Source organism: Acipenser ruthenus, chromosome 24 (genome assembly GCF_902713425.1).
Source record: "Acipenser ruthenus chromosome 24, fAciRut3.2 maternal haplotype, whole genome shotgun sequence".
In the NCBI taxonomy this organism is placed as follows: domain Eukaryota; kingdom Metazoa; phylum Chordata; class Actinopteri; order Acipenseriformes; family Acipenseridae; genus Acipenser; species Acipenser ruthenus.
In genome coordinates this window covers 17667019-17684795 of record NC_081212.1, presented here as the reverse complement: position 1 = coordinate 17684795, position 17777 = coordinate 17667019, and the positions used below count along the sequence as shown (strand labels likewise).

The following is a 17777-nucleotide window of genomic DNA, read 5'->3' as shown; positions in this document are numbered from 1 at the left end:
ACTTTACAGCATTTTTTCACACCTGCCTAAAACTTTTGCACAGTACTGTATTTTTCAAATAAAATAGCATATAAAAGGCAGTTTAATCCCATCAGATTCTATAGTGGGGCCCTGTGACAGGCTAGCTGCAGGGATGACGTCAGGCCAGAAAGAATCACACAGACAGACAGTACTGGGGTTGAAACTGAAAACGCAATGGCTGCGCTCAGTAGGTTTAATGAAACAAAAAGGTTTTAAACAGAAAACAGGACAATTGAGGCCAAAATAAATAGACAAACAAAACGGATTAACACTGAACAAACAGTGGATGGACAGAAAAACAAACACTGTGAGTCTAAACACTTATTATTTTAGTTTATTTTACCTCCTTCTCCACACCCGTTCTCCACTCACCAAACACACAACCCCGAGTGAGTGCTTTGTGCATCTATATATACTGTTGTGCCAGGATTCAATTACTAATTAATTATTCACTTGAATCCCAGCACGTGAACTAATTCTTTGCAACCCCGTGCTCACATATTAAATACTTTAAATGCACGTGAAGTGAAGTGCAATCCCTGTGCCTAAATACAATTATACATTTTAAACACTCGTGCTCATTACCCACATTATATCCCGTGTACCAACATTAACACACACAACATACAACATAAAACACAAAAATACACACAGGAGCGGGGCACATTGACACAGACCCCCACCTTCACCCCCCAAAAGCTTTTCATAATCATACAGTAGCCCCTCACTATGCCGGACATGTTTGTCCGACATAAGGAGGTGTACACAATGCAAATAAAAGATTATTATTATTATTTTTTTTATTTTTTTATTTTTAAAATGTAGTCGTTGCCAATTAGTTTTTATTATTTTCTCCCCAATTTGAAATGCCCAATTATTTTTAGGCTCAGCTCACCGCTTCCACCCCTGCGCTGACTCGGGAGGGGCGAAGATGAACACACGCTCTCCGAAGTGTGTGCCGTCAGCTGCCCGCTTCTTTACGCTCTGCAGACTCACCATGCAGCCGCCTCAGAGCTACAGCGTCGGAGGACAACGCAGCTCTGGGCAGCTTACAGGCAAGCCCGCAGGCGCCCGGCCAGACTAGGACACCCTGGCCGACCTAACCCTCCCTCCCCCCGGGCGACGCTCGGCCAATTGAGCACCGCCCCCTGGGAGCTCCCATCCACGGTCGGCTGCGGAATAGCCTCGAACCGGCGACGTCCAGGCTATAGAGCGCATCCTGCACTCTAGCGAGTGCGTTTACTGGATGCGCCACTTGGGAGCCTAAAAGATTATTTTAAATTGAATTGAAACTAAATTATTTTATTTTTAAGTTGGTCTACTTAGTAGCCTAGACAATTAACACACAACAGATCACGGTCCTATACAGTCTATTGCTCCCAACAAGCTGGGAAAACCAGAAATGTCATAGAAATTTGTTTTCAAGGCTTGTAAGTACACCCTGACTTTAGTGAAAATTTGGTTCTTGGGTATTCGTCTCAAAAATACATTGAGCACAACTGACAACACACAAGAAAAAACGGACTGGGAAATGCCAGCAACAATTGCGACTGTTTAAAACATGCTTTCAAAAGTTCTTAACAAACTGATGCAATTGTAAGTGTCGCAATTGTTGGCAGCTTTAGTACATCTCATTACAATATTTTTGATCTCTCAATCTCCACCCTGTTTTTGTGGATTTCTGCAGGAACGCCCAGAATTACATATTCATGTAAGGCTAAATGATGCTAACAGCATTGTGTTTGTTTAGTACATTTCACGCTACACTTCCGACTGGTCTGCATGCGGTTTGCAACGATTGTGACAGATGCAACACTTTAGTACATCTACCCCTTTGAAAAAAATCTTGATGTTGCAGTTTGTGAACTTGACTCTCAATATTATAGTCTGTGCTGTTAGTCTTTGTAACATCAATACATTTGATCCAAATTAGGTAGTCCAAGATTGGTACTAATCAGGGACTGTGAAACCAGCTTCTAGGGTCTATCTGATTTTCTTAACGTCATATACAGGGAGTGCCTTTCACATATTATACTGTGTGAAAAAAAAAAACACTTAACACAAATAGTAGTTACACTACAAACTTAATGAGGAGGGTTTTGAAATATTGCAAGATGTCACAGCTGACCCTATGCCAGTGATGAGCCGAAATGAATGATACTCTTGATTACTATTCAATTAGATTTGTTTTACATACAGTACTAGTACCCTATAATTGTGCTACAGTTATAAAAATGTGATACACTCCCCACTTCAGTGAAACTGACCTTGCTAATGTAACATGGGAGTTGCTGGCGGTGCACTACAGCTGGGTATCCATAGCCACATTTTTGAGATGTGAACAGCAGTGAAAACGCGAATGCATCTCATCTCTGTGGTAGAAGGTTTAATTTATTATTTATGTTTTATTGAATCAGCTAAATGAATTAATTGACCTTCAAAGGTGAACTCGATGTATGCATTATTCATGACTAAATGTTAATAGCTGTTTGCTTAACTTGATTTTTGTCATTATTAAAATATAGGCTGGCCCCTGATTCTCTATGATAGATACCATGTATAACTTCCATATAACGTTAGTGTTTCAAATATAATGCATTCTCAAGTACATTTCCTTGCACATCAAACAATTGTTTACCAATCAAGATTTCAAATGTATTTGAAACACCTGCCATAACACTGTCATTAGGGTGTAAAAGCCATCATTAGGCCAGTTTACATGTGTGATTATTTCATGTGAATCGACAATGAATCGAAAAATAAAAAATATTATTACCAAGGAAGTATATCATTAAACTACATCATTTCTTTTAAAACTTCACATTCGAGACATCTTGAATGGATGTGCATGGCATTTATGGAATTATTTGGTTAGCTCTGAACTCAATTGTTTGTTTCTTATTCTGAAAAATAACCGTCGAAAAAATTAGCCCCCAAATACAACTTCTGGTTAACAAACGAGTGTGTGGGGATTTGAATAATTCATTCAATGTTTTTTGTAAGTTAAATCTGATGCTATTCTATAACCCTCTCATAACTTTTAATAACATCTACATTTAAGGATTTAAGGCTTTCTTTCTCTGTGTTTTGAAGTCTAAAAACATTTAGAATTTAGAAAGGTGTAATAATGAAGGCTTTTTGTAATTTTCTTACCTCAATAACATTCTCATAAGGTCATTATTGGTTCATATTTGTTGTCTCAAGTGAAGCTTATTTACCCTGCAACACCTTCTGTTTGTGTTACAGGGATTCGAGCCCCACCTGAGGCACATACCCTTTAGAGTTAAGGCCTGAGCAACCTCCAGGACCTCCAAAATGTTAATTCACAAGCAGGAAATGAGATAATGATGAGAACCTTCTAGAGAGGATAATTAGGCTGGTTGCTTAATTTATTGATTCAATTAATTTGTTGGACATCATCCAGGCTACATAGTCTTAAAATAAATAGATTAGCAAGAAGTTAGAAATGTTCCCGATCCCTTTCTGGTTTCTAACACACGTCTGTCAAATAAACTGTATTACACTCTGGCTTTATATGGAGGTAAAGACATTTATTTTATTTTTGGATCCATGCTGCTCTTCTTTCCACCAATAAAATAAATATTTATGTACAAACCGTACCATCCAGGAAAAAAACTGGGAACAACTGCAATGAATGTGTGTGAGATTCAGCTTACCTCATTACAGAACACGGTTCACTAACGCTTTTAATGTTACCTAACTTCTAACCCATTTTTCTTTTATTTAAAAGTATGTCAGAAACATAAATATCTGCCACTGTAGCAAATATAATATAAGATCTATATTCAAAAAGTAGATCAGCAGGACCTACAGTGATGGGCACAACTTTTTCAGAGTCTGAAGTCTGGGGTGAAATGCACTAAGCATAAGCAATGCTGTTAGCGACTTTTAAGGGAATACTTTGCAGCAGCAGTTTTTCAAGCCAAGCCTTTGAGGCTCAACCTTAGATGAATATGTATTTATGGGCATTCCTGCATAAATTTGCAAAAAGGGGGCGGGGATAGTGCAAATGATGCTATTATAATGAGATGTACTAAAGCTGCCTACAATTGCGACACTTCCAATTGCATCAATTTTTTAAGAAAGCATGTTTTAAACAATTGTAATTGTTGCTGGCATTTCCCAGTCCGCTTTTTCTCGTGCGTTGCAAGTTTTGTGCTCAAGTACCTAATTTTCACTAAAGTCAGGGTGTACTTACAAGCCTTGAAAACACATTTCTATGACATTTCTGGTTTTCCCAGCATGTTGGGAGCAGTAGATTGCTCACAAGTGCCACTAACCTCTTCAGCTCTTTCTGGGCATCTGTATAGGACCATATCTATTGTGTGTTAATTGTCTAGCATACTAAGTAGACCAAGTTAAAAATAATAATAATTAAAAAAAAAAACACTAAAATCATTTAGTTTCAATTTAAAATATTCTTTTATTCACATTGTACACCAATGGGTATATTGCATCTCTTTTCATTAACATATTATCTCTTAGTACATACGAATTGCTGCAACGAAAATGCAAATTCCTGTATTTTTTGTGCTGTGACTGGCCCATCTTAGTACATCTACCCCATAATTAAAAAAAAAAAAAAAAAAAAAAAATATATATATATATATATATATATATATATATATATATATATATATATATATATATATATATGAACATAATTTAGATCTTTTATCACGAAATTAAAAAAAAACTAAAAATGTCGCAAAAGTCTACCGGAAGCCATAATAGTAGTACAGTATTTCATGTTTGATGTCACATTTTTTCATCAAGTATATGGAAAACCACAAAGTGGCATGTAATTCAATATGTTCACGTAACATTATTCAGCAGGTTTCATTCGACATCATGAAGCAAAATGAGTTAATTCTATAGGGTGATGCAAAACATTTGGCCATAGCTGTACATTGAAAGCATTATTTGAATATTTGTGTTGGTTCAGGCCTTCATTTCTGTTTTAACTGGTAACTCTAAACTAGATAGTAAAGTACAATACACAGTAGCTTATTTATTCAGCCATGTATAAATCAAGGGATCACCTGGTCCACATTCTGAAACACATCCAGCAGTCAATCACAGAATATCGACTTGTTTACTGCTCCTCTCGCTAGACAGTCACAACTTAACAACTAACACACTGCTGAGAGCGTACATGTAAAACATGTAACTGTGCAAATGTGAAGGTATGGAATGGGTTACCTACTCATGTTGCTGATGCTGAATCACTGGGATCCTTTAAGACCCACCTTGACAATGTTTTGAGATCAAGCAGCTGCTAGGAACCGGATAAAGCTGAATGGCCTCCTCTCGTTGTAAATGTTTTTATGCACAGACAGACAGACAGACAAACCCATCCATAAATCCCCGTGTTCTGATACTCATTTCAATTGGACACACACACACACACAGTTGCACAAATATTCCACAATTGTCACACTGGTGCTGAAATGATACAAACATTGGCAAAAAGAGAAATATTACTGCTGTGCCATTCTACAAATCACAGCAATGTTGCTGCCTTCGTGCCACCCATTGCTGCTTGGTACAGAACCAGTGCATTACCACAGCTTTGCTATAGAATATTAAGCAGGATCTTCCTCATCTGTTAAATCCAATGTGAAAACAGAATCTACCGAATCAATCTATTTATTGTGCAGACAAGTATTTTGCCAGATGGCTACAGTGTAATTGCCACTATTTCATCTTATTATTATTTATTTCTTAGCAGACGCCCTTATCCAGGGCGACTTGCAATTGTTACAAGATATCACATTATTTTTTACACATTATTTTTACAAACAATTACCCATTTATACAGTTTTTTTTTTTTTTTTTTTACTGGAGCAATCTAGGTAAAGTACCTTGCTCAAGGGTACAGCAGCAGTGTCCCCCACCTGGGATTGAATCCACGACCCTCCGGTCAAGAGTCCAGAGCCCTAACCACTACTCCACACTGCTGCCTATCTTATAGTTATTGAATTACCTAGAAATTGTATACAAACATTATATTTTCTATAATAGTCTAGTTTGGAAATTGTAATGCTGACCATATGCATGCTCCCCAATGTAAAGCAGTCCAGTTCAAAACACCCACACATTACGGTGATCTTTATCCTTGAGGCCCGGTTCAATTGTACATTTCATTTCTCACTGCTGGTGAATGCCAAGTTGTAAGGAAATATTGGTATCCAATAGTATTTAATTACAGTCCTATTAAGAATTGATTCTCGTCAGTAAATACTCTGCGGAATTGAAGCAAACTCTATTTAACCAAGGTGATCACTTTCTTTTTGTAAAATGTAAAACTACAATGGAGCAGTTGATAATTAATTCTAGTGGATCCAGGAGCACTGCACACTTCCCTACAAAAACTAACCCAAGTGGTTGTCTTGCAATTAACCTTTATGTAAATTCAAGATCTGAGCTATCAGTATGATGAAAAAGTTAATGACCATGGCACGTAGGAACAGTATCTGCATGTACAGAATAATATAAATTAAGCAGCTTCATTAGCAATGAAAAGTTGAATTAGAATTGAATTCTCCAGAATACACCCACTATATCTCCAGAATAGGATATTCTCAATAACTTAAACTATATTTCAATACCAAGCTTCATGACAATTGGATGAGAGATTCTCCAGATATGGAAACTTGCGAAATGTGAGGTACGTATGACCACTTCCCCATCACAGGGGATTTCATCCCCAGCTGGGGATAATAATGGTGTGATGTGACAATACACTAAAACACAGTATGTACCATGAAAACATGGTTGCACTCTCTGTTTTCATCTCCAACCTCAAGATCACACTACTTCCACACTCTAACCCTAGCAAACACTGCCCCATTAGTTCTCAAATGAATTGTCCAGGCACACAGCATCTTAGTCAACCACACTTTCCCCAGTCCCCAGCTGTAACCGCTAAGCCATCTCACCATGTTTTATTTGATTTACTTTACTTTAATAGTCAGTTTTAATAAGGCATACTTTATCCAATTGCTGTACATTTTTCAATTCAGTGGGTGCCAGACTTCACGTGGCCCAGCCTGAAAGGGTTACCAGGCAACAGGAGTACAGTGCAGTTATATTTTTATAAGCAAAAGATTGAGCACGTTTTGTGGCCAGACAGGAGGGACCAGTAAAACAGGATGTAGAGGAGGAAAAGGAAAAAAAAAAAAAAAAAAACTTAAAGATAGTTCTAAATGGAGTCTTTGTAGCATTAACATTTGAGTTACTGAAACCCAACTGTCTGCTTTTCTGCCAAAACCAAATGAGTTCATTCACTGGAAAGATAGCATAAATGTTTTGAAAAAGGAGAGGCTGCCAAAACCTCCATCGAATTAGTTGTAGGGTTGAGCTGCAACAGAGATCTTTCCAGAAGTCAGTTAGACTACTTCCTGCTTGGCTAGGTATTCCTTTGGGTTTTTGTTTACCAGTTTGTCTACCATTCTCCAACGCTGTTTAAACAACAGGGACACAGACTTCAGTAAAGAGGGAGGTTGTTAAAGAAGTGTCCCCTCTACTCTCCCAACAGAGAGCCTAGGGAGCATGCCAAGCTCTTACACTCATAAGATGCAGCTGCACATGTCCTTGAGCGAGGAAGTAAATACTGTAGGTTGAGATCAAATCAGAGTTTACATGATGGGTCAGTGGTACAGCAACTAGAACTAGGATCACATCTTTCAGTGAAAGGAAATTGGCCAGCAACACAAATTTTCAATGGAACTGCTACTTGAAATCCGTTCCTACCATGATTTGGCATCTAAGTCAGTATTGTAAATGATTGTATAACGTAGCTTTTAACTAACATTTTAGCTAGCTTTCCCTTCAGTAGCCCTTTTTATGTCCTAAGAAATCTTTGAAGGCCTAAGCTAAAGCAATATGCAATAAGTTTACAAAATGTTTCAGTGCAAAAGTTTTCAGTGCAATTTTCAGACTGAAGCAAAAGCTAAGAAAACCAAGCAACCAATGTCTTTATGAGAGGACAGCCAATGGCCAGGCAGACAAGGCAAGAATCACACAAACAAACATATGAAGTTAAGCCCCTTTCTGTTAACATAAATGCAACAAACAAAAGCCATCTAGATTTAGGCTTTTTATCAAATAAATGAGCTTTTTGAAGCAGCACTATATACAGGCATAAGCAGCTATCCTTTCTCTATGAACTGATTGATCTGTACATTGGCCAACCAACCAGAGTACCAGTTCTCCTCCATCCATCCACACTGCCCCATGACTGGAACTGAGAAGAATTAGGGAGCCAGTTTATCTCCAGGGACAGGTTTTTAACCTTGTCCCTTCCAAATCTATAGAATTTGGATTGTGCATGGCCTCTGCCTTGTCTTTTTAAATTTCAGATTGTAAAGCTTATTGGAATGTCTTCTCATGTCACTGTATTGCATTTTTAAAGTTAAATTACTGTGCAATCCCATAAACTTCAACGAGGAAGCCCCCACAAGAAAGGAGAACAGATTAGTCCAATTCCACTAGGTTTGCAATATTGCCTACTCTAGGTGATGGAAGCTTTTCTGTTTCTTCCTGTCTGTGTACACTGTACAGTAATTGCTAGGATCATTAATCTCTGGAGCTTGCATATTTAAATGGATGATATGTCTCCCATGGGTAGTTTTTGCTTATTCATCTACAAAGTGTGTGCGTGTGTGTCTGCGTGTGTGCGTGAATGTCTGTATCTGTGTCTGCGTCTGTGTAGAGCTAACCTGTTAAGTATAAAATGTGTGCTTGTATAAGGTAATATCAATGTATTTTGTGTATACCCTTTTCAAAATCTACTGTGGTATGTTATGGTAAAAGGATAAATAGTATAAAGTCTCTCTCTCTCTCTCTCTCTCTCTCTCTCTCTCTCTCTCTCTCTCTCTCTCTCTCTCTATATATATATATATATATATATATATATATATATATATAAATGAAGAAAAAAGAAGTTTATTCTTGGATGTACACAAATAAAAAGATTAAAAAATATTTTATTTCAGGTACCTGTCTATTACACCAGGCAAAGCCAATACAAAAGGTGGAATTCAACTACATTTACATTTTTTTTAAATCTACATATTTTGTATCTAAACTTAAAATTCTATTCTGTTTTTCTCAGTTAAATGATGCCACAGAAGTGCTGTAAATTTGCATGCAATACTTTAAAAAAATAGTATAGGGAAAAAATACATCAACATGATGTAACATAAAAAAACAAGCTTGAAATCACTTGCAGTTAAGAGAGGAGACATACTAGTTTTGAGTTGTTTTCTTGATCACAATCTTTTACAGTAATGGCTGCAATATTGGGCAGCAGCAGCAACACTATCACATGTTACATAAAATCACACTGCACAATCACATCTCAGAAAACTCGACATTTGGGCCAGCACCAAAGAGTCGACTTCTTGATAGAAAAGTGGCAGTCAACTAATCGCATGTGTTTTTTCAGCAATGCAGTTTTATAAGGGGTGAGAGATCAGAGAGAAAGGGTATTTCCCAATTTCAGGAAAGAATGTTCCAGAGTTTCACAGCGACAGCATAGAACACTTGGGTCTGTGTGAACTCAGGCCCAGTGTAATACCCACAGGCAAGCATGCTGTCCTTACATCAAGCATTATACTCTCTTTGTGTAGAGCTGCTATATTTATCCCATGCAATCTATTCCAGTCCACAAGCTGCCAAGATCCTGGCCTTTCCCATGTTGGAGCACTGCACATTCAGCTCCTGACAGGCTCCCAATGGAACAGCCACTGACTAAACACTTACAAATTACCCATAACATTTGAAACCCAATCAGAAATTTGAGGGGAACAAGAGTCTAATCTGATATACGGCCAGCATTGTTCTGCATGAAAAAAAATCATACCCACCCCCATTTCAAAAACCAACCACTAATTTATCTAAAGACGCCAAGTCTGGGTCCAGAATATTTTAATTCTTTATTCTCTGTGGGATGGATTTATTAAGCATTTGCTTCAGACAGAATGGTTGCTAAAAGGAGAGCCAGCTAATGCTTTAAAATCAATTTTCTTACCTCTTTTAGCTTTATCAACTTTATTGGCCTTCCTTTTTATTGTGCTTTTGGTTCTTCACTTCTGACATCAAATATTTTAAATACAAAGCTATAGGTTAACTGTGGCGTACCTCTGCTGCATGTATGATTGCTGCTAGACCATTGGAGTGAGTTTGAACTACAACCAAATAGCCTACAGTAATCAAGTAACCAGACTAATGCAGGTGTAACATGGATAACTGACACTGTGAAAGCAACAGGAACACTTTAAACATTAATGTCCGACACATGTTAAATAATTTTTTATATGGACCAGGCAGTGGTCCGGTTATTTGACTTCTGGATAATCGACTGTGTACTTAAGTATAATTCAAGTAAAATGTTGCCGTTTTTAGTAGAGCACATACATTGTTGAATGGCGCAATCACAGTTATGGTGAAATGCACATGGTTTGAACGTATACCATATCTACTACAGGCGACCAGAAAGCCATAACCAACTAATGTCGCTGGAATTAAGCTTGTTCTAAGCAAAACTGAAACTTATTTTTAATGTCGTCTAGCTAAACCTCTCTATTATGACGCAGAATAAAAGTAGATCAGAAACCCAATGTAACAGCTTTTTTTCTTAAATAAAGCAAAGTCTTCACAAAAAGAGAAACAGTGGTTAGGGTATAGTACCACTTACATGCACACCATGCACACATGTATGAATCCCATGCTGTTGTTTATGAGGGCTTAACTAGTAAGTAGATTTACTGTTTCCTACTCGACATAGTCATGGATCACCACGTCCATAAAAGTTGGGGCTTAAATACTTCTGCATTAACCGTTTCATTCTAGAGCAACTATTAGAAAACAAATCCCCCCCCCCCCCCCCCAAAAAAAAAAAAAAAACATCTACAAAAACTAGATAAATTCCAAAGAAAATTCTGAACAAGAATTTAATGTAATTCTCTATAACCGTGTTGGAGAAAGCTGGTGTGGGATAACACAGTAGCAGCCTTATATCTCAAATGTACAGAGGGAGCAGAGAGACAGAAACTACAAACACGACCCTTGAAAGTAACAAAACCCCATTATACACCAGGCTGCATGCATGAGGGCTATCTGTCCTCTCAAAGGAGCAGTCATTTGGTAATAAACTAACAGACTTACAAGAGTAACAGAAGTATAATTCAACTCACTTCAGAAATTCAGCTTTCAGAGTTTGTTGAAAAGGGTTATTTTTTCCAGGAATAGTTAGTCGAATCTGGACCCCCATTCAGACTGGAGATCTGTTCTAGAGAAACAATCTTAATATGTCCCATATTACAAATGACTTGTTCACTCTTTGTTTTATGTTTTTGAAACACATTTGATCAAAAATCTGCCGTTACTTTTTGAAATTAAATTCCTGTCAGTTGTAAATGTTGTGTATGCATGCCGTAGAATTATGATATTAAAATATGTTTTCGAGAGCTATTAGCATGCATTTCATATCCATGGTACGGATCATAGGTCAGATCAGACTACCAGGGTTCAGACTAGTGTCTGCTATAACAAAACTAAACAACAATGGATAGAGACAGAGAACACACACAGTGAAACATTAAACACACCAATGTGCCTAGGAATCCTTCAAATGAGAACTGAGCATGTAGCAGCCTTGAACTGAGCGTGTAGCAGCCTTGAGAGCTTTAAAAGTGGTAGCCTTGCATTATACAGTATCAGAGATGTGCTGAAGAAAGGCTTCTCATGACAGTGGAGTCGATAGCATCCTTATAGCAGAGAGCCTGAAAGGGAGGGTGCAGGAGACGAGCAGAGGACAGCAGACTAGGACTCAGTAGGACTCATCAAGGGTGGTTTTATTAAGGAGGTGTGACAAGGTAACACCTTCACAGGTCTGTAATCTGTTAATATAGTACTGATTTATATAAAAATATATTCTCCACTTTACTATGCATTGCGTTCGCTGTTTTTCTTAATTTGTCAGTTTTATTAAGCTTTACCCCACCCTGCCCTGCACGGACTATCGCCAGGCAATGGAAATGCTCCCAAGAACCTCACCGCAGTGCCAATTTGTGCAGTGCACATGAGGTATCTATGTGGTGATTGAGCTTCATTGTACATATCACAAAATACAGGCAAGCAAACAGGTTTAAGGTAAATCATGGAAAGAACAGCAAATGCAGTATACACTGTAAGATGGGAAAATCAAGGTTAATTGCAAAATTATCATAGTAAGCGCCAATGTTGTTAAGATTTTGCATACCAGACATTTGTAAAGGACAGCATGATTGAGGATTATGATCTTGTCTGGCACGTTCTGTTTCTACAGCAGAACATTTTGTGTCTATATTAGGAGATACGACACAAACAACAATCTGAATTTGTATACAGTACGGCACACAGCACACATAGCAGTGGGGGACTTACAGTATCATCTGGAATCCAAAGAATGAAAAATACTATTTGGATATCATTATAATACCCATATGTATCACCTTGATGAAACCCAAACAAAGCATTTTAAAAACCACAGCATTACCAGAAAGTGCTGCCCATCGACTCCAAAAGCACAGTATGGTACTGGTATGGTACTGTAATAGTTTATAAGAGTGCCTTATACCATTGGTAACAAATAAAATAATTGTTACCATTAAGATACCTTGGGCTACATTACAACAGCACCATTACTCGAAGCGTTGTGTGTGGTTCAGGGGGCAGGAGCGCAGGATCCTCCCTGTCAACCTCCCCCAGCCTAGCTTTCGGGTGCTTTCCAATGAGTTTTGGGGACATTTTTGATGTCCTTCTTTTCCTATCTTTACCTACCTGATTGGGGAAGCGAAGCTCACTTCCAAGCTGTAACCCTGGCAACACTGTCCTCACTCTGACCTTAAATCCCAGTCATAAGCACTCCATTCCCTTATTCTCGTATTCTCATTCATACACGCAGCCTGTGCTCCTGTTCAGTGAAATTACCATTACAAATCGTGTGGTAAGGGAAGTCAACGTTTTGTTTTGTCTCTGCTTGGACTGGTCTGTGGTGAACTTTTACTTTCTTATAAACTGCAATACAGTGTATGAGACAGTGCTATAATAGTACTGAAGTTAGCAATAACCAATAAGACTGTGATACATGTTCTCTTACACCTGAACTTCTGGCACAGTACATCCGGATCTAACATAATACCAAAGCACAGATTGAGCACTGGCCCATTACTGAACCACCAAGACTAAACGTCTCAAAGGCAGGACTGAGATAGAGGCTTTAACAGTGTGCTACAGATCAAGCAGTCAAAATAGGGATCAAACAATCTGCTTTGTGTCCTGCTGACTGGCATGCATCAAGAAGTTAAAGATATATACCCAAGCAATAATTCTCTTTCTCTCAGATTAACTGAGTAAATAAGGTCTGTGTTATAAATCAGCACAGGCTTATTGTGCTTGGCAGAACTGACAGCAGACTGAAGTACAGCACATGATGGGGCAGCAGTGTGGAGTAGTGGTTAGGGCTCTGGACTCTTGACTGGAGGGTTGTGGGTTCAATCCCCAGTGGGGGACACTGCTGTTGTACCTTTGAGCAAGGTACTTTACCTAGATTGCTCCAGTAAAAACCCAACTGTATAAATGGATAATTGTATGTAAAAATAATGTGATATCTGTATAATGTGAAATAATATATAATGTGACATCTTGTAACAATTGTAAGTCGCCCTGGATAAGGGTGTCTGCTAAGAAATAAATAATAATAATAATAATCTGGCTGTACTAAACCTGGAAGAGACTGTTGAACTTGTGTGGTAACAGGCAACACAAATGTAATACTGTTTGGATTTGTATTGAAGCTTATAAAGCGCAGCAAATTTATTTAATATATTCTTAGTTTGGCAGCTTTTAAGAAACAAAGGTAAGCATTTTGCACTGGGGTACAATTTTGTAGATCATATTTTGGCACTGTTCTTAACATTTTCAAACCAGCAGCAGACTGCTTCCAACAATGATGTAACTGTTCCTACAACAGCGTTTCTTTCCTGTTTTATTCAATCAGAATTTCATATTTGAAAATTGAGCTTCAAAATAGGCCCCAAAAGTGTAAACATTAATAACAAGGTATCACTTTACAGCAGACAGAGCCTGTTTAACGGTGTAACTGCTCTCAAGACGCTGGGAATTGCGTTATCTTGTGATGACAACACAGTCACTAGCTGGGTCTGTATGCTGGATGGGAGACAGATGAGTTATCATAGTATTTTGTAAGTGCAGTGTTTGTGAAATAGAATTAGTAACCCCATGCAAAGGGTTTGTACTGTAAAAGTGCAGGAGGCTGGATGAGTAGAATGCCTTCTAAACATCAGCACAATCACAACCGATAGCCTGCAATTATAGCGGAAAAGGGGAGCCTCTTTTAAATTATCCATGGCAGTACATCAAGCTGAAAATGTGTTCTCCAGGTAGTCTGAATAAAGTGCACAAAATAGTTCAAGATACACATAGGCTAATGTTCTAGATTGCTTTAATAAAGTATGTATTCCACAAGTGTTTCATCAACATACACAGTTATTGCTATATCTAGAGTGAAATATTATTTGGGATCTCCATCTGGAAAAGAAATATTGAATTTGTGGACCTTCCAGAAAACCTGGTTAGGTGGCAACTACTACCCAAACATTCCCACCTTCAGTAGGGCATTCTGTAAGTACGACTCACACTGCCAGGGTGCGCTTCTGATTTAGTCATGCAACTTTAAGTAATACTTCACATTATATATTTATAATAAACTTCATTTATTGTTTGTTCTATTTTGCTGTTGTAGTGTGGTTAAGTTCTAGAATAAATCCAGGCCAGAAGCTTAATTGACAAAAGATTATTTTAATGTTAGTATGTTCACATTTCTATAACACACAAGTACTACTTTTTACCTGATCCAACCTTTATCTTAATATGCTGGCATTAGATGCTTAGTAAAGCATGGTAAACTTCAGATAAGTATAGGACTTGTTCAAACTATGATCAACTATGATAACACATGTTAAATGCATATAAAAGCATAGGAAAAGCATGGCAAAAATTACCGTGCAAATTCACCAGTATAAATTTCACCAAGATCAGTTATACCCTTGAGCCCACTCAAATGAACAACTGTCCACAGAATTAAACTTCAAATGCATCAAAGACTAATCAAAGAACTGAGCATTGAACGAAATGCTGAACTTTTCAATGGACGTCTTGCATTGCGTGATAAACCTGAATGAACCAATTAAGCTTTGAAAGCCAGGTACTGACCGTCAAGGCAAGTCATTAAACAATGAGCCGCTGTACCACACTTCAAGCACCACTTTCTCACTGATATACTGTACTGAAATTTGTCTTAATATGATTGAAGCATTGTTATTGTGTTAGATAAAAAGTAACTACTCAATAGGCATCCCTATGAAGTGCACTGAGTGCAAAAGTAAATATCTCTGCACTGCCAGAGTTGCTAAATCCGAGCACCCACCTCCATAGCAGGGTCCAACCAGGAAAACCAGCGGCAGCAGGGAACTCAAAACGAAGCTTAGGGATCTCATGCTAGCACGTAACTCCTATTCGCATTTTACATCCAGAAGAATGTGTTTTCAATTGAAAGTCTGTTCACCACTGCTGTTCAGTTAATGGAAGTGGGCTGGGTACTTGTGTGTAAAAGTGACAGCCCCCCCACCCCCCGCCACACACACACATACACTCCCACCACCCCAGAGAAACCTGCAGCCACTCAAGACAGCTGACTCTCAGATTACATAGGCTATTCCCTCTTAAAGAAAGAGTGCTCCCCATTTTTCCAGCATCAGTTTTAGAATGATCTTAAAATAGTAGGCTTGACAGTGTTAGATGTCTGTCTGCTAGTTAAAAAAAGATTTAGTAAAAGGGACATACTAAGAATGCTGATGTTTCCTAAATGAGTCTAGTAATCAATTTCAGTGTTAATTCCCCATTCTCAAATACTTTGATTATCAATCTGTTGATCATTTAAAATGATTTCCTTTTATGGAATTTTAAATGAATATTTTAATGAATGTCTTTTTACGTAGAATTTGTGTGAAAAGCACTGCATTTCAAAAGTAAGATATACTGGATTAACGATGCTTATGATAGGCACCAAACAAGACGCTGCCTTGTAAATAAAAAGACGTTTCATGGGCTTTGAGAGGTTTCATTTCTGGTTATTATTATTTATTTCTTAGCAGACGCCCTTATCCAGGGCAACTTACAATTGTTACAAGATATCACATTATTTTTACATACAAGTACCCATTTATACAGTTGGGTTTTTACTGGAGCAATCTAGGTAAAGTACCTTGCTCAAGGGTACAGCAGCAGCGTCCCCTACCTGGGATTGAACCCACAACCCTCCGGTCAAGAGTCCAGAGCTCTGACCACTACTCTACACTGCATGGCATGTGGCAGCTAGAGGTCGTCAGTGTGGAATAACCTTTTATTCTTCATTCCTAATATACTTGGGTTGAACTCTTAGAAAGATGGATACATTCATGAATTGCCTCTTTGACAAGATACAGTGTAGCCTATCTATTTCAGGTAAAATTAGGACCCAAAGCTGTTACCTGGTGCTTGCCAACCCAACATCTTAACTTTGTCTTACATGCGCTACCTCCTTTCCACCGCAGGAGTGTGTCTCCTACCGACTCATATGGGTACTGTACTGTATACACAGTATGCTATATATCTATGTATATAAAACTGAATGGGTATATATCTATACAATATGTATCTAACTTAGGAAAAATGTAATTCGTTTATACGTGAGCTATCATAATCTGTCTACATTTGTGCATTAACTGAAACAAATCCTTCTAGAAATCCTTAATCACTGCCAAATTGAAACTAATAAAAAAAACTACTCTCTTTTTTATTTGTATTTGTTGTAACAGAAGGAAATACACTGCCTGAGCTTACTTTCATTGTTAGCTGTCATTGAGTAGTCTAAATGATTTTAACATTGGTGGTATGCAGTAGGGGTGTGCAGACTACTTGTCAATCATTCTCGTATTGTCTTTAAGAAGTATTTACAGGCAGGTATCCAATAAATCCATTCATAGCGTGTTGACTTCAAAACAAAGAAAGCTGTCTCCCTCACGTTTCCAGCTGAGTACCAATCAACGGCGATTCACTTCCCCACTGAGTGTTTTAAAAGCCGATTGGAAGATTATTTTCTTCGCATCAGTTTACGGCCTCAGTACATACAATATACACAAGTTGAGGATGAAATTTGTATTTAAAAAGGCACACACTGTGTTAGTTTCTTACTCCATTAACCGTTTCCTGTTTATTTTCAAATCCCTTCCACACCCTTCAGTCCATGGAGTCACAGTGAACACAGCCCCGCTGGTAACCCTGCAAGAACAGAACCTTTGTTGAAGTATAATCACATTAAAAGCCATCTGGTGTATGATATAGCATGCAAACTTTCCATTATTTAATAATATTTTTATTGGGTTGTCCACCATAGAATAGCTATACTGTAGCCTTATGATGTTTTCAGTCATTACGAGATGTGCAATTATTCCAATATTGTCTATTTTTTTTTTTTTTCACCACAGAATCCAAACAAAATCATTTTCCAAAACGTCAAAAGCTTCTCTCATCTTCCCTTCTCTCTGTCTCCAGAGTGGACTATGCACTAATATTGTTCACTTTGAGACACACTTTTGATGTATTTATCTCAAACTTTCAAAATCAGT

The 17777-nt window shown here is 37.9% G+C and overlaps 1 protein-coding gene across 1 annotated transcript in view; it reads right to left on the bottom strand.

The window, feature by feature from the left end:
- LOC117429163 (chondroitin sulfate proteoglycan 4-like) overlaps window positions 1-15703 on the bottom strand; it is a 48297-nt gene extending 32594 nt beyond the window's left edge. The window contains exon 1 of the mRNA XM_058998468.1: window positions 15539-15703. Within this exon, the coding sequence (XP_058854451.1) occupies window positions 15539-15608 (70 nt within the window). The 5' untranslated portion in view covers window positions 15609-15703. The remainder of the gene's footprint in view (window positions 1-15538) is intronic.
- Window positions 15704-17777: the final 2074 nt, after the last annotated feature.